The 25,212-nt window shown below is 54.5% G+C and overlaps 1 protein-coding gene across 1 annotated transcript in view; it reads right to left on the reverse strand.

Moving 5' to 3' along the window:
• ATP6V0D1 (ATPase H+ transporting V0 subunit d1) overlaps positions 1–25,212 on the reverse strand; it is a 65,363-nt gene that overhangs the window by 25,739 nt on the left and 14,412 nt on the right. The window contains exon 2 of the mRNA XM_064160593.1: positions 18,901–19,072. Coding sequence (XP_064016663.1) covers positions 18,901–19,072 — 172 coding nt within the window. The remainder of the gene's footprint in view (positions 1–18,900; positions 19,073–25,212) is intronic.

Consider the following 25,212-nt stretch of genomic DNA (forward strand, 5'->3'; position numbering starts at 1 on the left):
ACTCCAGAGCTGCCCCAGCACTGCAGGGGAGGTCTCAGCAGAGCACAGCAGAGGAGCAGAATCCCCTCCCTGCCCCTGCTGCTGGGGATCAGCCTAGGGCATGGCTGAGGCTGGGCTGGCAGCACTCAGTGCCAGCTCATCTCCAGCTCTACACCCTCAAGCCCTCCTCTGGGCTGCTCTCCTGCCCTTCATCCCCAGCCAGGAGTCATTCTGGGGGTTGCCCTAACCCAAGTGCAGGTGAACCTCAGAAGGTTCACCTGCTTCCACTTCTCCAGCTTGCCTGAGCTCCTCTGGATGGATTCCAGCCCTCAGGTGTGTCAACTGCACCCCTCAGCTTGGTGGCATCTGCAGACTCGAGAGTGCACTCAATCCCACTGTCTGTGTCCTCAGTGAAGACATTAAACAGCAATGGCCTCAAAAGAGACTCCTGACAGCAGGGCAGAAGCAGGCTGTGGCTCAGGGCTGGTTCTCCAGGCTGGGTAAAGGTATTGCAGTACTCAAACAACTTGAATGGCCTCCAAAAGCAGCATCTGACTTCGAGGCAGGCTAAGGCAGGGAGGCAAGAGTCACTCTGTGATTGCTGGGCAGTCACTCAGATGACTCTGGTTATTTTGGGATGAGAAAGGGGAGATGTCCAGTGGGATCAGAGCAGCACTCTGAACTCAGCAGGAATTCTAGAGACTGCTGCAAATGATGATGAAGTTGTTTTGACTGTAGCCACTTAAGCATCCATCCAGTGCTTGCAGCTCCTCGTGGTCTCAGAGGCTGGGAGGGGAAGTAACCCAAGTCAAAAGTTAGAGGCTGGTTGTAGTCCTACCTCCTTGGCTCTGAGACCCACACCTCTCCATGCCACTGCCTCTGAAACTCACACCTGTATCTCACTGCCTCTGAGACCCACACCTCTCCATCCCACTGCCTCTGAGACCCACACCTCTCCATCTCACTGCCTCTGAGACCCACACCTCTCCATCTCACTGCCTCTGAGACCCACACCTCTCCATCCCACTGCCTCTGAGACCCACACCTCTCCATCCCACTGCCTCTGAGACCCACACCTCTCCATCTCACTGCCTCTGAGACCCACACCTCTCCATCCCACTGCCTCTGAGACCCACACCTCTCCATCTCACTGCCTCTGAGACCCACACCTCTCCATCTCACTGCCTCTGAGACCCACACCTCTCCATCCCACTGCCTCTGAGACCCACACCTCTCCATCTCACTGCCTCTGAGACCCACACCTCTCCATCTCACTGCCTCTGAGACCCACACCTCTCCATCCCACTGCCTCTGAGACCCACACCTCTCCATCTCACTGCCTCTGAGACCCACACCTCTCCATCCCACTGCCTCTGAGACCCACACCTCTCCATCCCACTGCCTCTGAGACCCACACCTCTACATCCCACTGCCTCTGAGACCCACACCTCTCTATCTCGCTGCCTCTGAGACCCACACCTCTAAATCCCACTGCCTCTGAGACCCACACCTCTAAATCCCACTGCCTCTGAGACCCACACCTCTCCATCCCACTGCCTCTGAGACCCACACCTCTAAATCCCACTGCCTCTGAGACCCACACCTCTACATGCCACTGCCTCTGAGACCCACACCTCTAAATCCCACTGCCTCTGAGACCCACACCTCTCTATGCCACTGCCTCTGAGACCCACACCTCTCTATGCCACTGCCTCTGAGACCCACACCTCTAAATCCCACTGCCTCTGAGACCCAGACCTCTCTATCCCTCTGCCTCTGAGACCCAGACCTCCCTATCCCTCTGCCTCTGAGACCCACACCTCCATATCCCACTGGGTCTGAGACTTGAGCAAAGCTCCTGTTACAGCTTTCTCTCACACTCCACATGTAAGCAGTAACAGGGGAAAGAGACACAGACTTCAAAGCACAGAAGAGCAGGAGACGACATCAGAAGAGAGTCAGCAGCTGAGGTACTGAGTGACATCTTAAGAGCATTAGCACAGCTGTCCTGAACTGGAAGAAGAGGAATGTTGCACATCAGGGAGACCTCAGTGCCTCATTCACTGAGGCTTCTTCAGGTAGCAGACAGCAAATGAACCGAGCCAAAGCCTTCAGTCAGTTCTTCAGCTGAGGCTAGAACAACCCAGGGCAGCAGCTTCTGCTCAGGAATTGTACCCCTGGCCTGCAGCTGAAGCTCAGGCAGTCCCAGGGACAGCATGAGTGAGATGCTGCCTGTGATGGTGTCCACACCAAGACATCCTAGAGTCCCAGAATCACAGAACTGTCAGGGCTGGAAGGGACCTCAGGGATCATTTAGTTCCACCCACCCTGCCATGGGCAGCAACACTTTCTACTAGATCAGGTAGCCCAGAGCCACATCCAACCTGGCCTTAAAACTTCCAGGGATGAGGCTTCCACCACCTCTTTGGGCAACCTGTGCCAGAGTCTCACACTAAAAATCACACCTAAGTGGTAGGTTCAGGAACCACCAGGTTCATGAGTGCCACCACGAGCCACAGGTACCCAGCCAGTAAGTGAGTGCCCTGCTAGCTTCAGACCAACCAGAGCGTTGCAGAGCAAAGAGTTACAACTTCACAACAGCCCAGAGGCTGTGGCAGCCTTTCAAATCCAAGTATCCAGGAATGTTCTCAGCATTAATCTATATTTAGCTGCATCTCCACATGACTTTTACCATCTTTTCTGGCCAGTTGAGGCCTCCTGGGATGCTGACCTCGGTTTTCCAGTGGTATCATCCATGGTATCATCAGTGACTGTTAGCTGACTAAAGACAAAAAGCCAGCTGAAGCACTTTCCAGGCTTTGATGTCGTGGTCCAGATGAGCACAAAGCCCTTCAAACACCAGGGGATGTTTTGAGCACCTTGCAGCCTCCTGCAGGAATCTCTGCTTACCCAAACTGGATGCTTCAGAGCTTGAGGAACACGAGGGCTGCTTCCCCCAAGGCTGAGCCCTGGCAGGCTCTGCTGAGCAACCAGCACTGATTACAGTGCAACTTTTCACCAGAAGCATCTCACCATGCTGCTTTCACACAGAGGAGCTGCAAAAGTCAGACCTGCATAAGCTATTTGTCTACCTTCCTCACATGTAAAGCACTTAAAAACACCTCACACCTTTCAAGGATGGAAAAGAAGAGGAAAGGTTACACTGTGCAGTCTCATCTGAGACCCAAACCCACCTCCAGCAGCTAAGGAAGGTGAAGGAGAAGAGGAGGAAAGGTTACACTGTGCAGTCTCATCTGAGACCCAAACCCACCTCTAGCAGCTAAGGAAGGTGAAGGAGAAGAGGAGGAAAGGTTACACTGTGCAGTCTCATCTGAGACCCAAACCCACCTCCAGCAGCTAAGGAAGGTGAAGGAGAAGAGGAGGAAAGGTTACACTGTGCAGTCTCATCTGAGACCCAAAACCACCTCCATCAGCTAAGGAAGGTGAAGGAGAAGAGGAGGAAAGGTTACACTGTGCAGTCTCATCTGAGACCCAAACCCACCTCCAGCAGCTAAGGAAGGTGAAGGAGAAGAGGAGGAAAGGTTACACTGTGCAGTCTCATCTGAGACCCAAACCCACCTCCAGCAGCTAAGGAAGGTGAAGGAGAAGAGGAGGAAAGGTTACACTGTGCAGTCTCATCTGAGACCCAAACCCACCTCTAGCAGCTAAGGAAGGTGAAGGAGAAGAAGAAGAGGAAAGGTTACACTGTGCAGTCTCATCTGAGACCCAAACCCACCTCCAGCAGCTAAGGAAGGTGAAGGAGAAGAAGAAGAGGAAAGGTTACACTGTGCAGTCTCATCTGAGACCCAAACCCACCTCCAGCAGCTAAGGAAGATGAAGCTTCTCAATGGTCTAGACCAACCTAAGGGCCAGGTGAGGAGTGGCTGGAGAGCAGCCTGGAGGAGAAGGACTTAGGGGTGTCAGCTGGGGACAAACTCCCCCAGGAGCCAGCAGTGTGACTCAGATGCAGGACCTGACAGTTTGCCCTGTTGAATCTCATCCTACTGACTCCAGCCCATTGATGCAGCCTGTCCAAATTGCTTTGTAGAGCCTCCAGACCCTCCAGCAGCTCATCAGCCCCCCCTCAACTTGCTGTCATCTGCAAAGAGAAGGCTCTGGAGGAGACCAGGGGGTGCCCAAGTGCCCAGCAGGCAGCACTGGTGGCTGCAGCCCAGAGCCAGCTGTGTGCTGGCTGCAGCCAGAGCAGGCAGAGCAGCAGCACAGGGAGGGGATTCTGCCCCTCCAATCTGCTCTGCTCAGCCCTCCCCTGCAGCACTGCCTCCAGCTCTGGGAACCCAGCACAGGAAGGGCCTGGAGCTGCTGGGCAGGGGCCAGAGGAGGCCACAGAGATGCTGAGAGGCTGCTGGAGAAGCTCTGCTGTGGGCACAGGCTGGCAGAGTTGGGGCTGTGCAGCTCTCCAGGGAGAGCTGAGAGCAGCCTTCCAGTAGCTGAAGGGACTCCAGTAGAGCTGGGGAGGGACTTTGGTCACGGGCTGGGAGCGCCAGGACAAGGGCCAATGGCTTTGAGCTGGGAGAGGGAAGAGTGAGAGTGGAGATAAGGAAGAAATTGGTGGCAGTGAGAGTGGGGAGAGACTGGCACAGGTTGCCCAGGGAGGCTGTGGATCACAGAATCACACAATGTGATCCCCAAGCTCCCTGGAGATGTCCAAGGCCAGGCTGGATGAGGCTTTGAACAGCCTGTGCTGGTGGGAGGTGTCCCTGCCCATGGAACTGGAGAAGCTTTAGGGCCTCTTCCAATCCAACCCATTCCATGAGCCTATGAACATGCAGAAGGTTGCTGTGCACACAGACCTGCTGCAAGCAGCACAGAAGTCATCATCTCACCTGCCATGGCAGCAAAACACATATGGAGGGGTCACAAGGCTCAGCAGAGCCTCTCAACGTTGTGGCACTTACACAAACCTCTCCACTAAGCACCTGCTAGGCTGCAAAGCAGCACACAGAGGGGATCTGAGAGATAGGACAAGAACCAGAAATGCCCCCAGGAAGCTTCCAGAGGTAGTGCCCTTGGCCTCCAGACTTTCCCTGGGCTGAACCTGGCAGTCTAGATACTGGGCAAGGCAAATCTCCTGTACTCAGTACTGTTGAGGCCACACATCAAATACTGGGTTCAGTTTTGGGGCCCTCACTCCAAGAAGGATATTGAGGTGCTGAGATGGGCCCAGAGAAGAACAATGGATCTGGTGAAGGGTCTAGAGTGCAGGTCTTTGAGCAATGGCTGAGGAAATCACAGAGCCTGAGAGGTTGGAAGGGACCTCCAGAGCTCATCCAGTCCAACCTCCCTGCCGAGCAGGATCACCCAGGGAAGCCCACCCAGGGATGCAGCCAGGTGGGTCTGGAAAGCCTCCAGGGAAGGAGACTCCACAACCTCTCTGGGCAGCCTGCTCCAGGCCTGCAGCACCCTCACTGTAAAGAAGCTTCTCCTCCTGTTGAGGTGGAACCTTCTCTGCTGCAGTTTGCATCCACTGCTCCTGGGCTTATTGCTGTGCACCACTGAACAGAGCTTGGCCCCCTCCACTTGACCCCCACCCCTCAGCTCTTGATAGACACTGATCAGGTCTCCTCTCAGCCTTCTCTTCTCCAGGCTGCACACCCCCAGGGCTCTCAGTCTCTCTCCACAGGGGAGATGCTCAAGTCCCCCAATCATCCTCCTGGCTCTCCCTGGACTCTCTCCAGCAGGTCTCTGTCCCTCCTGACCTGGGGAGCCCCAGACAGGACCCAGCATTGCAGTTGTGGTCTCAGCAGGGCAGAGTAGAGGGGAGAAGAACCTCCCTAGCCTTGCTGGCCGCACTTCTCTTGCTGTACCCCAGGACCCCACTGGCTCTCCTGGCCACAGGTGCACATTGCTGTCCCTCAAGGGCACACTGCTGCCCCAGGCCACTCTCTGCAGCTGCCTGAAGGAGGCTGGAGGCAGGTGGGGGTTTGGTCTCTTCTTCCTCAGAACAGGTTCCAAGACAAGAAACAGCCTCAAGTTGTACCAGGGGAGGTCCAGGAACAATTTCTTACCCCAAAGGGCTGTCAAGGCCTGGCCCAGGTGCTCAGGGCAGCAGTGGAGTCCACATACCTGGAGGGCTTTCAGAGCTGTGTAGCTGTGGTGCTGAGGGGGATGTCTTTGTGGTGACCTGGTAGTGTTGGGTTAGGAGTTGCACTTGTTGATCTCAAAGGTCTTTTCCAGCCTAAACAACTCTGTGATTCTATGCAGTCAGTGGAAAGGCAAAAGGGAAATGAAGGCTGCTAAGGTCCAGCATGAGAGGACCTTGAGAATGGTTCCAGTCAAGGAGTGAAGCTTATTAGATGGGAACAGAAGCACTCAGTGAGTATTCACCCAGCTGGAGGCACTGCACTCCTGGAGGAGCTGCAACCACACATGGATGAGTGGAGCACCAAAGTTCTCCCTCTTCATTTGATGCCTCCTGCAGACCTGCTGCTCAGCCTGCCGAGAGGAAGACTGGCAGAAGGACAAGAGAAGTGCCAAGGGCTGCTCCTGCAGGCTGCAGAACCACCAGAAGGACCCAGCTTTAAACAAAGCCCAAGAAGACAGTGAAGTCCACACAGCCTCAGGATGAATCAGCATCAGCTAGGACCAAGATGTTGGCCAGGGGCAAAGCATTCTCACCTCATGACCCACAGCTTGCAGGCTGGAGTCCCTTCTCTAGGCTGAAGAGCCTCGTTAAAGATATCTTTGTCTTGGTGAGGAGAGGCTGAGGGCCCTGGGGCTGTTTAGTGTGGAGAGGAGAAGGCTGAGAGGGAATCTGATCAACATCTATAAATATCTGAGGGAGAGGAAGGGAGGGACAGGGACAGCCTCTGCTCACTTGTGCCCTGGCATAGGACAGGGGCAAGGGATGGAAACTGCAGCACAGGAAGCTGCCCCTCAACAGGAGGAAGAACTTCTTGAGTGTAAGAGTCTCAGAGGTTGGACTGGAAGATCTTCAGACGTCCCTTCCAATTCCTAACATCCTGGGATCCTATGAACAGGATTCCAAAGCCCTGGCACAGGCTGCCCAGAGAGGTTGTGGAGCCTCCTCCTCTGGAGCCTTTCCAGCCCTGTCTGGATGTGCTCCTGTGCCACCTGTGCTGGATTCTGTGGTCCTGCTCTGGCAGGGGTTGGACTGGAAGATCTCCAGAGGTCCCTTCCATCCTGTGAGCCTGTGAAACTGAAGCTCAGCACTCACTTTTTGCCAGCAAGAACGTTTTGGCTGCTCTTCCAAACATGACTCCGTCTCAGTGTGTGCTACCCTTGTGCTAACACCTTACAAGTGAAGAACAGCACTGGCAGATAGGAGGGTCATGCTCTTCCTCTTCAAATGCACAGGGCAAGTGAAGTGTTCTCCAGAAACAAGAGAAAAAACACAGCCCCTAGCTGGAACACTCTGACATCCACCTGTCCAAGAGGAGGGCACATCTGCAGGCACAGCATTTTGGGGACCAAACTCTTTTCAGTGGTCAGCAGCACTCAGCCAAGGAGCAATGGATGCAAACTGGAGCATAGTAGGAGTTTCACCTCAACATGGGCAGAAACTTCTTTACAGTGAGGGTGACAAAGCCCTGGAGCAGGCTGCCCAGAGGGAATCACAGAATCAACCAGGTTGGAAGAGAGCTCCAAGCTCATCCAGTCCAACCTAGCACCCAGACCATGGCTCTAAATGCCTCATCCAGGCTTTCCCTACACAGAGTCTCCTTCTCTGGAGACTTTCAAATCCCACCTGCATTCCTGTGTGAACTACTCTGGGTGATCCTGCCTTGGTAGGGGGGTTAGATTGGGTTATCTCTGGAGGTCCCTTCCAACTTCTAAGGCTCTGTGATTTTGGAAGGTGACATCCACTACACTGCTTCAGCATGCAGAGTTCTGCACTTTGGCCACAACAGCCCCAAGCAGCACTACAGGCTGGGGACAGAGTGGCTGAGAGCAGCCAGGAAGAAAGGGACCTGGGGGATACTGGGAGATAGTAGCTGAAGATGATCCAGCAGTGTGCCCAGGTGGGCAGCAGAGCCAATGGCATCCTGGGCTGGCTCAGGAGCAGTGTGGGCAGTAGGACGAGGGAGGTTCTTCTGCCCCTGTGCTCAGCACTGCTCAGGCCACCCCTGGAGTGCTGTGTCCAGTTCTGAGCTCCTGAATTCAGGAGAGCTGCTGAGGTACTGGAACATGTCTAGAGAAGGGCAACAAAGCTGGGGAGGGGCCTGGAACACAAACCCTATGAGGAGAGGCTGAGGGAGCTGGGGGTGTGCAGCCTGCAGCAGAGGAGGCTCAAGGCAGAGCTCATTGCTGTCTACAACTACCTGAAGGGAGGCTGTAGCCAGGTGGGGTTGGGCTCTGGTGCCAGGCAGGCAGCAGCAGCAGAAGGGGCCCCAGGCTGAAGCTGTGGCAGGGCAGGTGTGGGCTGGCTGTGAGGAGGAAGCTCCTGGCAGAGAGAGTGATTGGCACTGGAATGGGCTGCCCAGGGAGGTGGTGGAGTGGCTGTGGCTGGAGGTGTTCAAGAAAAGCCTGGCTGAGGCACTTAGTGCCATGGTCTGGTTGACTGGATAGGGCTGGGGGATAGGTTGGACTGGATGAGCTTGGAGGTCTCTTCCAACCTGGCTGATTCTCTGCTTCTATGCTATGTAAGCAGCCTGCATTCATGGCCACTGAAGCTGCTACAAGCTCTGTGTCCTTGGTGCAGGAAGAGGCCAGATGCAGCTGCGACGCCACCACCCCGAGGTCGCAGGCCTGTGATCATTTCCAGGCCATTAGTTACATGCTCTCCTATGCTGAAGATTGCATAATCCCTCCAAGAACTTGGCTTATCAGTTCAACTTTGCACTCCCTGCAAACAGGGAAGCTGTTTGTCAGAGAGCTGCACTTCCGTGCCAAAAGCAGCTCCGCCAGAACAGGCTCATAAACCTTTTACTGCAGGATCTCCAACAGCTACGTTCAGTTTGGCTTCCCAGCTCCACCATCATCATCACCACCACCAAGGAGACAAGGAGCAGTGGCATGGCACAGCTCTCACCACAGCAGCCTCAGGAAAGATCTGATGGTTGCATTAATGCAAAGCATTTGGATTGGATGATCTCCTTCCCACCCCCTAACAGCACTCTAGGATGCGGAGGTTTGGGGGTTTGCCTTTTTCTCCTCCTGTCAGAAAAGGCCTGCAGAAAGCTGCAGTTGTGTGTTGCAATCCCCCCCCCCCAACCCCAGCTATGCCAGGATGTAGCCTTCAGGATGTCCAGAATGAAGACAGGCAGCTCCCCACTTCAGAGCAGAGGATTATTGCTCTTCAGCTCAAGTAGCAACCCTAACGACTTGGCTGCGGAAACGCCACCCCTGCAAGATGCAGTTTGAACTCCCAAGTGGTGCAGCACAAACCAGATCCAGCTAGCTTAGGGGAGAGGCAGAGCAGGCCTGGGTCAGGGAGAAGGTGACAGAGGGAAGTGTCAGCTCAGACGAGGCAGGCAGGAGGAGAAAGGTACAGGCAGCCTCATCACAAACACGGCTGGTGACCACAAAAACATACCAGAAGCCAAGTTCTCAGCTGCATCCTCAGGGCAACAATGAAGCTGGTTCCCAGCCCCAGCAGGCTGGCAAGGTGAAGACAAAAGGTGACCTGATCTGGCAAAGACCTCCACTGAGTATCTGCAAAGTGGAGTTGGACCCAGCTTGCCCAAGAGCTCAGTCCTGCAGTGGACACAGTGCCCACAGTTTCCAGCAGCTCTCTCCTGTCAAGCCCAGTTAAGGAGAACCACAGAATGTCTTTGCTTGGAAGAAGCCTTCAAGATCATCCAGTCCAAGCTTCAAGCCAGCACTGAAAGGTCACCCCTGAACCACAGCCCCAAGCACCAGGACTGCAGCCTGTTTAAATACCTCCAGGCATGGGCATTCCACCACCTCCCTGGGCAGCCTGTGCCAATCCCTGACCACTCCACCAGCAAAGATGTTTTTCCTCCTCTCCAACCTAAGCCTCCCCTGGCACAACTTCAGGTCAGTTCCTCTACTCATGTCACCTGAACCTGGGGAGCAGAGCCCAACCCCATCTCACTGCAGCCACCTTTCAGGGAGCTGTAGAGAGCAATGAGGCCTCCCTCAGCCTCTTCTTCTCCAGACTGAACAAAACCCAGTTCCATCAGTTCAAACTCTTCTCTGTCCATCAGCTCACTGCCAGGCAGAAGGGGCCCAGTCCTTGGTGGTCACCATCCACTGAAGAAGAGGCTTGACCCCAGTGACTCCTCAGCTTTATACTGAATGTGATGTTCAGTTTAGGGTCACCTGTCCTGTGCACCCCAACATCTGGCTTTAAATTGTGCCAGGGAGGGCTTAGGTTGGAGAGGAGGAAAACTTTCTCTGCTGCAAGAATAGTCAGGGCTTGGCACAGGCTGCCCATGGAGCTGGTGGAGGTGATGAAGAAATGTGTAGCCATGGGACTTGAGGGCTGGGGGTCAGGAATGAAGGGACAGGGACAGCCTCTGCTCACCTGGGACAGGACAAGGGCAAGGGATGGAAACTGCAGTACAGGAAGTTCCACCTCAACAGGAGGAAGAACTTCTTGACTGTAAAGGTCCCAGAGCACTGGAAGTGGCTCTGCTTTAGTGGCCATGGTGGTGCTGGTTGGTCTGGATGATCTCAGAGGCCTCCTCCAACCCAAACCATTCTACAATTCTATGATCTGTCAGAGCCCTCATACCAAGCTGCCGTTGAAGCCAGACCTTCCAGAGCAGGGAACAGTCTGTGCTGAAGCAAAAAGGGACAGAAATAAACCCAGCCAACAGACCTGAAAACAAAACCCTACCAGCCCAACAAGAAGCAAACCCCAAAACACCTCCTTTTTCCCTTTCCCCCTGAGGAAACACTAAAGCTGCCAACCTGAGTCAGGCTGACAAAGAACCCTGTCCCCAGCAGATGCAGGAACACTGCAATAAGGGAGAGATAGGACACAAAGCTGTATTAGGCTATCACAAAGCTTGCACAGACAGGCAGGGCAGCACATCACCAAGAAGAACCTCAACCTCACTTCCATCCCACAAGTCAATATGTGCCTGTTGAATTCAGGAAGTGGCTTTTGCTGTTTCAAGAACACTTAATACCTGCCTGCTGCAGCCCTCACAGAACATCATGGCCCATTGTTTGTGTTGGACAGCAGAGGGTAACAGCCAACTGCTGCCTATCGCTCAGGACCTCTTCTGGGCAGCTGGACTCACCCAGCAGTCCTCCAGCAAGGAGCTGCAGGGCAAGATGCAGAAGCTAGCAGGTGATTTAGAGGGATTGTGGCAAGCTCAGCAAGGATCTGGGAGTGCTGTTTGACAGCAGCTGAACACGAGCCAGCAGAGTGCTCAGGTGGCTGGGGAGGACAACAGCATCCTGGGCCTGGATCAAAGCCAGCGTGGACAGCAGGAGCAGGGCGGTGGTTGTGCCCCTGTGCTCACCCCTGGGAGGCCACAGCTTGAGCACTGTGTTCAGTGCTGGTGTCAGGAAAGACACTGAGGGCCTGGAGGGTGTCCAGAGGAGAGCAAAAAAAGGCTGGTGAGGGGTTTGGAGGACATCATACAAAGAGCAGCTGACGGAGCTGGGGTGGTTGTTTACAATCTGGTGAAGAGGAGGCTGAAGCAGACCTCATTGGTCTTCCTCAAAGGAGGTTACAGTGAGGCTGGAGTTGGTCTCTTCTCCAAACTAACAAGTGATAGGAAAAGGCCTGAAACTGTGCCAGGGGAGGTTTAGGCTGGAGATCAGGAGCAAGTTCTTTGCTGCAAGAGTGGTCAGGCATTGAAACAGGCTGCCCAGGGAGGTGGTGGAGTCTTCACCCCTGGAGGTGCTCAAAAATGTGTAGAAGTGGCACTTGGGGCCATGGCTTAGCAGTCATCATAGCTGGGTTACAGTTGGACACCATCATCTTAAAGGTCTTTTCCAACCTCAATGATTCTGTGATTCCAAGCTGGGCTTCTCCTTACCACAACACACAGTGGCAGAGGCTAACACCAAGCTACAGCCACCACCTGACAAACCAGAAGGGAAAAATGGGCCAACATCTGCAGTGCTTTGGTGCAAACACCACAACACTTGCACCCAAGAGACCCTGGAGCAGATGGGAGGCAGGAGAGAGTCAGCACAGTGCCAGGAGAGGAGCACAAAAGGACAGAAAGAAGTCGGTGGCAGCCAGCGGCTTGGGGAAGGCAGACTCTGGAGCTGCTGTGTCCTTGGGGCAGTTCTGCTCGTGGCCTTTCCTCCGGAGCTCAGCAGAGAAGTGAACTCCTGCTCCCCTCCAGAGCTGCCTGCCCTCCCCTCCAGAGCTGCCTGCCCTCCCCTCCAGAGCTGCCTGCCCTCCCCTCCAGAGCTGCCTGCCCTCCCCTCCAGAGCTGCCTGCCCTCACCTCCAGAGCTGCCTGCCCTCACCTCCAGAGCTGCCTGCCCTCACCTCCAGAGCTGCCTGCCCTCCCCTCCAGAGCTGCCTGCCCTCCCCTCCAGAGCTGCCTGCCCTCCCCTCCAGAGCTGCCTGCCCTCCCCTCCAGAGCTGCCTGCCCTCACCTCCAGAGCTGCCTGCCCTCACCTCCAGAGCTGCCTGCCCTCACCTCCGGCGCAGTGCGCACCTGGGGCCAGGCAGCCATGGGGCTGCAGCGCCACCTTCCGGCAAGCCACTGCCAGCGCTGGCTGCGAACGGCTGCAGAGAGTCCAGGGAGGGTGCAGAGAGGCCTGGAGCAGCCTTGTGAGGAGCAAAGGCTGAGAGCCCTGGGGCGGAGAGCCTGCAGAAGAGCACCCCCAGAGGGCAGCTGAGCGATTTCCCTGGAGGTGTTGAAGAAAAGACTGGATGGGACTCTTAGTGCCATGGTCTGGTTGGTTGGGCAGGGCTGGGTGCTAGGTTGGCACTGAGTGCCATGGTGTGGTTGGTTGGTCAGGGCTGGGTGCTAGGTTGGCACTGAGTGCCATGGTGTGGTTGGTTGGGCAGGGCTGGGTGCTAGGTTGGCACTGAGTGCCATGGTGTGGTTGGTTGGGCAGGGCTGGGTGCTAGGTTGGCACTGAGTGCCATGGTGTGGTTGGTTGGGCAGGGCTGGGTGCTAGGTTGGCACTGAGTGCCATGGTGTGGTTGGTTGGGCAGGGCTGGGTGTTAGGTTGGCACTGAGTGCCATGGTGTGGTTGGTTGGGCAGGGCTGGGTGCTAGGTTGGCACTGAGTGCCATGGTGTGGTTGGTTGGGCAGGGCTGGGTGCTAGGTTGGCACTGAGTGCCATGCTCTGGTTGCTTGGCTGGGGCTGGGTGCTAGGTTGGCACGTAGCTCTGTGAGGAGCAGAGGCTGAGAGCCTGCAGAAGAGCAGCCCCAGAGGAGAGCTGATCAGTACTCAGCAAGAGCTAAAGGAGCTGTGGAGGGCAAGAGGATGGGGCCAGATGCTTGTCAGTGGTGCCCAAGGACAGCACAAGGGGCAGTGGGCACAAAGTGGCACCCAGGAGATTCCATGTGAGCAGAAAGTTTAGTGTGAGGGTGCTGGAGGCATGGAGCAGGCTGCCCAGAGAGGCTGTGGAGTCTGCTTGCGTGGAGAGCTTCAGAACTCCCCTGGATGTGTTCCTGTGTGACCTGTCCTAAGTGGTCCTGCTTTGCAATGGAGGGTGGGGAGTGGGATGGATTTGATGATCTCTGGAGGTGCCTTCAAACCTTTAGCACTCTGTGATTCTGTGCTCCAAAGATTATACAGCTCCCTAAATCTGAGCAAGGTGACCTGGGTCAAGATCTGAGCACCTTCCAGAAGCAAGCCCAGCAGTTACCTCCTGGGCAACTCCAAATCATCCCAGAGGTCCAGCAGGACACTCAAGGAGGAGAAAGACTGACTCCTTTTCTAGGTGCTTCATCTACCCCCTGGCACCAACCACTCTCAGTGAGCTGGTACCTTGCAGGCCTTGCCTGAGGCTGTGCAGTGCTGCTGAGATGGTCAAAAATAAAGGATTGGAAAAGACCTTCAAAGTCACCAGGTCCAGTTCACCACTAAACCATGGCCCTCAGCACCACATTTAAACAGCTTTGAAACACCCTCAGGGATGACTCCACCACTGCCCTGGGCAGCCTAGGCCAGGGCTCCCCAGGAAGAAATTGTTCCTCATGTCCAACCTAAACCTGCTCTGGAGCAACTTGAGGCCATTTGCTCTTGTCCTATCACTTGTTACTAGGAAGAGTCCAACCCCAGCTGGCTGCAGCCTCCTCTCAGGGAGCTGCAGAGAGCAATGAGGTCTCCCTCAGCCTCCTCTTCTCCACACTAAGCACCCTCAGCTGCTCCTCCATAGCCTTGTTCTCCAGACCCTTCCCCAGCTTTGTTGCCCTTCTCTGGAAGCCCCTCAGTGTCCTTCTTAAGAGTGAGGGGCCCACACCTGAGCTGAGGATTGGAGGTGTAGCCCATGTGAGTCTGTACAAAGGCAGCAGCAAGCTTCAGAGCTGGCCTGGACCTGCTACAAAGGCTTCCTTCCATTCTAAGCCAGACACCACCTCCTACAATCCCACTTGAGTTTTAAACCCTCCATTTCCAACCCACTGACCCTCTCCCAGGCCAGTCCCCACTGAACTCTATCTCTGGAGATACTCCAGGTGAGGCTGGACAGGGCAGCCTGATCTAGGTGAGGATGCCTCTGCTGACTGCAGGGGGGGTTGAACTGGGTGACCTTTGGAGGTCTCCAGATCGTTCTGTGACTCTCCCCTGTGACCTTCAGCTTCCCTCCTGCAGACACCAACCCCACTAAAGCTTTCCATATCCTTCTACCAGTTTCTTTTTCAACTCAGCCTGGGAAAGTTTAGCACAGGGACACATTCAGTTGAAAACAATTTCTTCTTCTGACCACCTGGGGCCTCACTTGCCTGGAGCTGTCTATCAGGAGTCATCGTTCCCATTTCCTGCTCAAGTTTCATTAAGCACCCTAAAAGAAAGGAGTGGGAAATAGTCTTGATGGAAAGGCAAAGACAAACTGCCCCATTATGCCCATCTGTGTGCCTAGAGTGGAAGATCAACTACCAGAGGCTTGTTCCCAGTGTCACCCAGGCAGGCAGGGTGACGCAGCGCCTCTGTGTGCCCAGCTGCACCATCCCCAGCACTGTCATCGTCCTTTGGCTGAACAGCTCAGTGATGCTGCCCACACAAACTTGGGTTTAGATGAGAGCTGCTGGCACAAGTATGTGCTGCCAGCCTCTGAACAGGGTTGTTCTCCACTCCAACTCTTTGGGATCTGCATGGAAGGCTTTGTGCTGTCAGCAGGACAGGAATCCCTGAAGCTTCTGCCCCAGAATCCATGGGACAGTTTCAGAGAACAAAGCACAGCCTGAGAGGAAATCCAAGAAATGACATCTAGCCCTTCTTTTTAATCCAGTCCCAGCATGGTTGGAGTTGGAAGGGAGCTCTGGAGATCGTCCAGCCCAACCCCCTGCTAAAGCAGAGACAGTCACAGCAGCCTGCCCAGGACCACAATGGCTGGGGTGGGGGAGGGGTTGGAAGCTCTCCACACAAGGAGACTCCACAACCTCTCTGGGCAGCCTCCTCCAAGCCTCCAACACCCTCACACCAAACAACTTTCTCCTCCTGTTCAGGTGGAATCTCCTGGGTGCCAGCCTGTGCCCACTGCCCCTTGTTCTGTCCTTGGACATCACTGAAAAGGTCTGGAGACTCTTCAAATAACAAAGCATCTCTTGCTTCATCTTCTGCCTTCCTCTAGGCAGCACTACACAGCGACATCAAAGCGAGTCCTGCGGGCGACAGCGAAGAGTGGCAAGGACAAGTCAAGGAAAGAACATCCTGCACCAAACAGGACCAACACAGGGCAACAAAGCTGGGGACAGATCTGGAGAACAGGGCTAGGGAGGAGCAGCTGAGGGAGCTGGGGGTGGTTAGTGTGGAGAAGAGGAGGCTGAGGGAGACCTCAGTGCTCTCTGCAGCTCCCTGAGAGGAGGCTGCAGTCAGCTAAGGGTTGGGTTCTGCTCCCCAGTAAGAGCTGAGAAGAGGAAAGAGCCTCAAGTTGCACCAGTGGAGGTTTAGGTTGGACATTAGAAGTAACTTCTTCACTGAAAGGGTTCTTAAAGCCTGATCAGGCTGCACAGGGAAGTAGTTGAATGTGCATCCCTAGAGGCGATGGAGGCAGAGAAGTGTTGCTGAGGGCCACAATTTAACATCAGGCTTGGTAGAGTTAGAGAACAGTTGGGCTCCATCACCTTGAAGGTCTTTTCCAACTCAAACCACTCTGTGATTCTCTAATATCTTCAAGCTGAGATCATGTTTGAAGGTCATGCTTGAAGAAGATCATGCATGAAGTAGGCAGGAGATGAAATAGGATTCTGGGCAGAGGTTTATTAGAGAGAACTCAGCACAATCAGAAAGAGAGAAGCAGAACAAGATGACAGTTAAGTCAAGCTGAGGGCAAAACACCAGTTTTAAAGCTAACTCACTCAAAGAGCTGCAAGAAGCAGCCTGTCAGATGACAAAAGATGTTTAAGGTCTTCTGCACAGCTCCAGCTGGCTGTAGACACTGGATAAAGGTCAGCAGAACTGGTATGAACGAGAAACTGGATCCCTGCAGCTACTCACAGCCTTCCTACCAAGTCATGTGGTGTGCAGTGAGGGCAGGCATGGCCTGAGGCCTCTCAGTTCAGCTCTTCCACAAACCGGTTTTCAAAGCAGGACAGTCAGGGAAGAGCAAAGTGATAAGGACTGCAAGCTACTCCTGTGCCCTGCCCAGACTCTGGCCTTTAAAAGAGGCGAGACAGAAGAGATCACTAAAGGCTGCTGTGACCCTTCCACAGCCTTCTTCCCAGAGATGCAAGCTGCTAAACCAGAAATCCCAGGAGCCATCTCCTTACTGGTGAGAGAAGGCCACAGGCTGTGCAGGCAGAACACAGGCTAAGGAGAGGGAGTAAGACAGTTTCACTTCCACCTTTGGGATGCAAACTTGCACCACTTATCTCACCACAGTTGGCAACTTCATAGGAGCAGAGGGGCTGGAAGGGACCTCAAAAGATCATGGCTCATGAAGAGAGGCTGAGGGACCTGGGGCTGCTTAGTCTGGAGAAGAGAAGACAGAGGGGATTGGATAACTGTTTAGAAGTATCTGAAGGCTGCCAGGAGCTGGGGACAGGCCTTTTTCACTTGCTGCCTGGGATAGGACAAGGAGCAATGGGTGTAAGTTGCAGCAAAAGAGGTTCTGCCTCAACACAAGGGGAACTTCTTGACTGCAAGGGTCACAGAGCACTGGAACAGGCTGCCCAGAGAGGTTGTGGAGTCTCCTCCTCTGGAGCCTTTCCAGGCCTGTCTGGATGTGTTCCTGTGTGCTCTGTGTTCGATAGCATTGTCCTGCTCTGGCAGGGGGTTGGACTCGGTGATCTCTTTGGGTCCCTTCCAACCCCTGACATCCAATGATCATCTGGTCCAGCTCCCCTGCCAGAGCAGGATCATCCAAAGCAGATCACACAGGGACATCACCCAGACTGTTCTGGAATATCTCCAGAGACTCCACAACCCCCCTGGGCAGCCTGTTCCAGTGCTCTGTCACCCTCACAGGGAAAAAAATTCTTCCTCAGGTTCACAGGGAACCTCCTAAGCCTCAACTTCCACCCATTGCCCCTTGTCCTGGCACTGGGCATCACCCAGCAGAGGCTCCAGCCTCCTGGCACTTACCCCTTACATCTTTGTAAACATTAATGAGGTCACCTCTCAGCCTCCTCCTCTCCAAGCTAATAAGCCTCAGCTCCCTCAGGCTCTCCTCCTAAGGTAGATGTTCAACTTTGCACTTCGTGCCATGGTCTAGCTGATTGGACAGGGCTGGCTGATAAGCTGGACTGGATGATCCTGGAGGTCTGGTTTTACTCCTAACTGAAACAGGGAAGTAGAAGGTTGTGCAAACCTCTAGGAGAAGCCACTTGTGCTATTTCAGGCCTTTCCCATCAGCTGGCCCTGCTGTGGAATCACACAAACACACATCCCACACACACTCAGGCTGCTGCAGCCACATCTCTCCCTGCTGCACATCCTGGGGCCTCCCTTCTCCTGCTGCTGCCATTTGTTGGATCCCACTGAGCTGGCTGAGAAAAAACAAATCCAAGATTAATCCCCAAAAGAGGAAAGGGGGGAAAAAAAAAAAGGTTGTTTTTGTCCAGCTTTGCTCTCTGATTGGCTCAGAGGAAGAGTTACAGCCCGTGGGGTTGGGATGGCAAAATGAGAGCAGTCCTGACAAAGGCTGCTGGACCTTGGGAGGGCTGAGTGGGCAGGGAACAGCTGTCAGGCAGACAAGTGGATCACACCTTGAACTTAGGACCATCTAACACAAGGGACAAGAGCAAATGACAGCTTGAATGGAGACTGGGAAAGTAGCTAAGCAGCTGTGCCAACGAAGCATGCACAGCCTGGGAGCAGCAGCCTATAATCACAGGGTTTAGGTTTCAAACCATGCTGTTGGTTTGAGACCTTCAGGTTCCACCAGCTTCATTCAAGAAGCTGCAGAAAGCTGAGTGTGGGAAGCTGCTCTGAGGGTCTTCAAGTCTGGAATCATAGAATGCTTTAGGTTGGAAGGGATCTCAAAGCTCAGCCAGTTCCAAGCCCCTGCCATAGGCAGGGACACTTCCCACTAGAACAGGTTGTTCAAGGCCTCATCCAACCTGGCCTTGAACACTTCCAGGGAGGTTGTGGAGCACAGAATCACCCAATGTGATCAAAGATCACATTGGGTGATTCTGTGCTCCACAACCTCCCTGGGCAACCTGTGCCAGTGTCTCACCACCCTCAACCTGTGCCAGTGTCTCACCTGTCAAGAACCCTTTCCTAAGATCTAGTTTCAATCTCTCCTCTGCCAGTTTAAACCCCTTACCCCTTATCCTGCCACGACAAAACCTTGTCAATAGTCCCTCCCCAACCTTCCTGGAGGTCTCCTTCAGACACAGCCCATCAAGGTTTCAAATGGTGCCCACAAACAGGTGGTACTCACGTGATGAAATCCAGAAAGCTGGCTAGGGGCTCATAGGCATGGTTCCTCATGTGCCGAAACTCCACCACCATCTTCTCCTTCAGTTTGTCATCTATGACTGAGACAGTGAGTGGGGAGGCTTCGTTGGCCAGGAAGTTCCCATAGTCTGTGCTCTGGAGGTGCAGTTTTAAGTCTGGAAAGGATAAAATCAGAGAGCAATGTAAGATAATCACAGCGTCCATCGGGTCGGAAAAGACTCTTTGAGATCATTGAATCTTTAATCCAGGGCATCACTAAACCACATCCCCTCCAGCACCACATCCACACAGCTCTGAAACACTTCCAGGGATGGAGGCTCCACCACTGCCTTGGGCAGCCTGGGACAGGACTTCTTTCTTTTGAGGGAGAAATTGTTCCTTGTGTCTCCAACTCTGGTACAACTTGAGGCTATTTTGTCTTGTCACCTGGGAGCAGAGCCCAACCCCAGCTGGCTGCAGCCTCCTCTCAGGGAGCTGTGGAGAGCAATGAGCTCTCCCCTCAGCCTCCTCTGCTCCACACTAAACACCCTTCTTTTGAGGAAGAAACTGTTCCTTGTGTCCAACCTTGGTACAACTTGAGGCTATTTCATCTTGTCACTGGGGGGCAGAGCCCAACCCCAGCTGGCTGCAGCCTCCTCTCAGGGAGCTGTGGAGAGCAATGAGCTCTCCCCCAGCCTCCTCTTCTCCACACTAAACACCCTCAGGTCCCTCAGCTGCTCTTCTCCAGACCCTTCCCCAGCTTTGGTGCCCTATACTGGTCCCATTCAGCACAGGACCTCAACGTTCTTCTCATAGTGAGGGCCCCAAAACTGAATGCAGCACTCAAGGTGCAGCCTCAGCAGTGCTGAGCACAAGGGGACAACCACTTTCCTGGTCCTGCTTCTCACACTACTGCTGATCCAAGCCAGGAGGTTGGAGCACCTCTGCTGAAAGGACAGGCTGAGGGAGATGGGGGTGTTCAGCCTGGAGAAGGCTCTGGAGTTGCCTTCCAATAGCTGAGGGCATCCCACAGGAAGGCTGCAGAGTGACTCTTCCTGAGGGTGTCTAGAGACAGGCCGATGGGGAATGGTTTGGAGCTGAGGGAGAGCAGGGCTAGAGTGGAGCTGAGGAAGGAGTTCTTTAGTATGAGGGTGGTGAGACTCTCTAACAGGTTGCCCAGGGAGGCTGTGGATGCCCCCTCCCCAGAGGTGCTCAAGGCTCACAGGATGCTAGGAGTTGGAAGGCACCCAAGGAGATCACTGAGTCCAACCCCCCCGTCAGAGCAGGACCACACAATCCAGCTCAGATCACAGAGGAATGCTGGATGAGGCCTTGAGCAACCAAGTCTAGCTGAGAGGTGTCCCTGCCTATAAGTAGACCTCTAAGGTCCTTGAGCAACCAAGTCTAGCTGAGAGGTGTCCCTGCCTATAAGCAGACCTCTAAGGTCCCTTTCAACCAATGCCATTCTATGATGCTGCTGACCTTACCTGCACCTCCCCTCATGGCTTTGAGGCTGCATGAAGCCTCCTCTCTCTCTCTCTCTCTCTGGACACTTGATGCTAGAGTGATATAAAAAGTAGACTTTGCTGTCCCACCCCCATCCAGGAGGTCAGAGCTGGATCCCACTCAGCCCAAAGCCACACAACTCCACACTGTGCCTTCGCAGCCTTTCCCTCTGAACAAGCTCCCAGGAGCATCTTGGCTAGAGCATTTTGTCCTGCCCACTCCCAGCTCCACAGCACAAGAGCCAGCACATCGTGGTGTTGCAACTGGAATAAGGGCCATGTTTATATAACACTTGGAATTGGCTTCCAGAGGCAAGGCCAGCCACAAACTGCAGGCACTGCACTCTTCTGAACCTCTCAGCAGCCAAGCAGGCAGAACAGGAGGTACTTCCAAAACCTTGGACTGGATTTCTAAGCCCTGACTCAAGACATCCCATGGTGTACCAAAGCTTTACAGGAGCCTGCCCTCCTGCAGCCACCAGCTCAGTCACCTAGTCTGGGACAAAAGCCCTTTGGGAGTCTTCAGCAGGACTATTCCCATGTCAGCTTCTCGGTGTGGAAGGGACTAATCTCTCTTCAGAGCTGTCCCAAGTAGCACTGTGACCAGTAAGTGGATCCACTGCTGAGCAAGCCCCAAGCTCTCCAAAAGTTCAAGTCTCTGTTTCCTAACTCAAGTTCAGGTCGACCTGGAGTTGTCCTCTGGCAGCAACCTCAGCAGGGGCAGCTGCCAGAGATCACACAGATGCTGCAGGGGGATGAGTTCTTTGCAGGGAGGGTGGTGAGACACTGGCACAGGTTGCCCAGGGAGGTTGTGGAGCACAGAATCACCCAATGTGATCAAAGATCACATTGGGTGATTCTGTGCTCCACAACCTCCCTGGAGGTGTTCAAGGTCAGGTTGGATGAGGGCTTGAGTGACCTGTTCTAGTGGGAGGTGTCCCTGCTGGGCCTCTGTCCCACCTTCCTGCTCCCCCTTTACTCTGCTCTCCTCAGACCCCACCTGGAGTCCTGTGTGCAGTTCTGGAGCCCCCAAGACAAAAGGGACATGGAAGTGTTGGAGCCAGTCAGAGGAAGGCCATGAAGATGCTCAGAGGGCTGCAGCAGCTCTGCTATGAAGACAAGCTACAAGAGTTGGGGCTCTGCAGCCTGGAGAAGGCTTGGAGGACACCTTGGAGTGGCCTTCCAGAATCTGAAGTGGGATACAGGAAGGCTGAGGAGGGACTACTGACAAGGTCTTGTCATGACAGGATAAGAGGTAAGGGGTTTGAACTGGCAGAGGGGAGACTGAAAGTGGATGTTAGGAAAGGGTTCTTGGCAGGGAGGGTGGTGAGACACTGGCACAGGTTGCCCAGGGAGGTTGTGGAGCACAGAATCACCCAATGTGATCAAAGATCACATTGGGTGATTCTGTGCTCCACAACCTCCCTAGAGGTGTTGAAGGCCAGGTTGGATGGGACTTTGAGTGACATGTTCTAGTGGGAAGTGTCCCTGCTGAAGAGGAGAGCCCTGCACCCAGAGCCCAGCAGCTCCACACAAGATCCTTGGGATGCCAACAGCAGCAAGCCAAGGCCTCACCCCAGTGCCTGCTTCTGGGTTGGCCAGGTTGGCATTCTCCCAAACACTGCATGCATTGAAAGAAGCAGAGGGAGGCAGCATTTGGCCAGGAAGCACTGGGATTAGCACAGCACTTTTAGTCTCTCTCCTCCTGTCCAAATCTAGCAGGTTATGGCCAGGTCACAGCTCCCAGAAAGCTACCTGGTGCAGGAACTCAAGAGCTTGTCAGAACAACAGATTTTCTTCTGCTGTGTGTTCAAGTCAGGGAGCAGTGGAGATGATCACACCATGGGCTTCAGAGGTCACCTCCTTCCAACTCACCTCCTTCTCAACTGCAAACCAATTCAATTGGTTTTACTGAAGACAATCAGGAGACATATCACACAGCATCACAGTATCACCAAGGTTGGAAGAGACCTCACAGACCATCAGGTCCAACCCTTTAGCACAGAGCTCAAGGCCAGACCATGGCACCAAGTGCCACGTCCAGTCCTGCCTTGAACAGCTCCAGGGACGGCGACTCCACCACCTCCCCGGGCAGCCCATTCCAGTGTCCAATGACTCTCTCAGGGAAGAACTTTCTCCTCACCTCCAGCCTAAATCTCCCCTGGCACAGCCTGAGGCTGTGTCCTCTTGTTCTGGAGCTGGCCACCTGAGAGAAGAGAGCAACCTCCTCCTGGCCACAACCACCCCTCAGGTAGTTGCAGACAGCAATAAGGTCACTCCTGAGCCTCCTCTTCTCCAGGCTAACCAATCCCAGCTCCCTCAGCCTCTCCTCCTAGGGCTGTGCTCAAGGCCTCTCCCCAGCCTCATTGCCCTTCTCTGGACACGCTCAAGCATCTCAATGTCCCTCCTAAACTGGGGGGCCCAGAACTGAACACAGCACTCAAGGTGTGGTCTAACCAGGGCAGAGTACAGGGGCAGAATGACCTCCCTGCTCCTGCTGGCCACACCATTGTTGATGCAGGCCAGGATGCCACTGGCTCTCTTGGCCACCTGGGCACACTGCTGGCTCATGTTCAGGTGGGTATCAATCAGCACCCCCAGATCCCTCTCTGTTTGGCTGCTCTCAGCCACTCCGACCCCAGCCTGTATCTCTGCATGGGGTTGTTGTGGCCAAAGTGCAGCACCCTGCACTTGGAGCTATTAAACACCATCCCCTTGGCCTCTGCCCATCTGTCCAGGTGGTCAAGGTCCTGCTGCAGAGCCCTTCTGCCCTCCAACCCAGCCACATCTGCCCCCAGCTTGGTGTCATCTGCACACTTGCTGGTGACTGACTCCATGCCCTCATCCACATCATCTATGAAGATGTTAAACACAACCAAAGCTTAACTTCACACCTCAAGCCTTCAGATGACACTGTCTTGAGGGGCTTCAGGTCCACAGTGACAACATCATCACCTCCTGCAGTCTACTTGGTCACAATGAGAAATCAACTCATCACAATTAGAGACTAGTTTGGGTTGGAAGGGACCTTAAAGGTCATCTAGTTCCAATCTCCCTTCTAGTTCCAACACCTTCTATTATACCATACTGGTCAAGGTCCCATCCAACCTGGCTTTGAATACTTTCAGGCTTGGAGCAACCACAGCTTCTCTGGGCAACCTGTGCCAGTGCCTTGCCACCCTCATGGGCAAGAATTTCCTGCTAATGTCTCATCCAAATTCAGCTTCTTCCACTTTGGAGCCCTTACTCCTCGCCCTGTCACTGCATGCCTTTGCAAAAACTCCCTCCCCAGCTTCCCTGTAGGTCCCCTTCAAATACTGGAAGGCTTCTAGGAGGTATCCCTGGAGCCTTCTCTTCTACAGGCTGAGCAAGCTCAACTTTCAGCCTGGCCTCACACCAGGCAGCTTCCAGCCCTCCCAGCATTGCTGTGGCCTCCTCTGGCCTTGTGCTGTGCTGAGGTCCCCCCCTGCAGTGCTGGGGCAGCTCTGGAGTCCTCAGCACAGCACAGCAGAGGGGCAGAATCCCCTCCCTGCCCTGTTGGGGATGCAGCCCAGGAAACAGGGCTGATTACTCAGCCTCTCAGCCATCTGTCAGCGATCAAAGCCTGCCCCCTTAAGCCCTACTCAGACAGTCTGACCCAGGGGTCCAGCAGCTCACCCTTCCACCCCTTCCTTCTCTCAGCATCCTCCTGTAACTACGTTGCAGAGCTGGGAATCAAGATAAGGGCTCACGCACGCCCAGGCGAGGGCTGATCCGTCTGCCGGTGCCTGCTGGAACTGCCGGTGACAGCTCCCGAGCCAAGCTGGCCCTTCTCAGGCGATTAGCTGCTCTAACCCCAGCGTCTGGCTTCAGAGAGCCCGGGGCCACGGCTGCGGATGCCAACATCAAAGCCTGCTCTGCCATCTCCCAGGCGGCAAAGCAGCTGAAGGATTACGAAGCAGCCCAGCCCCCATCACCCGCGGCTCCCCTCGGAAGGCTGCAGTCCTCACCGCTGGACTTGCTGCTGTTTGGGCTGCTTCTAGCCACTCCTCAAGCTGCTTTCTCTCAAACCCTCACCCAAGCAGCACCCAGAGAGCCTTTGTTTCCTGCAGAACGTAAGAAGCATCTTCCCTCTGGTTGCACACCCCTAGCACCAAGATGCTACCTCACACCCTGCTGGCCCCTTCTGCCATCAGCCCTTCAGCTGTGTTTGAGATGCCCTCAGCACCAAACAGCAGCCTGTGCTTCTAGCCCAGCTCTTCCCAATCATAGAATCAACCAGGTTGGAAGAGGCCTCCAAGCTCAGCCAGTCCAACCTAGCACCCAGTCCTATCCAGTCAACCAGACCATGGCACCAAATGCCTCATCCAGTCTGTTCTTGAACACCTCCAGGGATGGTGCCCAAGGTTGAATCCACCTTCCTCAGAGCTTTAAACCCAGCATGGGCAAGTCTTGCCTCCTTAGGAGACCATCACAGCCCTCTCCTGATCTCTCCAAAAAGTGAGGTAAGCCTTCTTCATCTGCTGCATCTCCAGCATGCTTCACCCCTGCAGCTCCATTTTTACCCCCTCTAGAAGTATGCAGTCAGTGCTGTGACCTCAGAGGTGCAGCAAACTAACAGGACATCAATGCAGCCCTGCAGCTCCATTTTTACCCCCTCTAGAGGCAAGCAGTCAGGGCTGTGACCTCAGAGGTGCAGCAAACTAACAGGACATCAGTGCAGCCCTGCAGCTCCATTTTTACCCCCTCTAGAAGCAAGCAGTCAGGGTTGTGACCTCAGAGGTGCAGCAAACTAACAGGACATCAGTGCAGCCCTGCAGCTCCATTTTTAC

Source organism: Pogoniulus pusillus, chromosome 20 (assembly GCF_015220805.1).
Source record: "Pogoniulus pusillus isolate bPogPus1 chromosome 20, bPogPus1.pri, whole genome shotgun sequence".
NCBI classification, from domain to species: Eukaryota; Metazoa; Chordata; class Aves; order Piciformes; family Lybiidae; genus Pogoniulus; species Pogoniulus pusillus.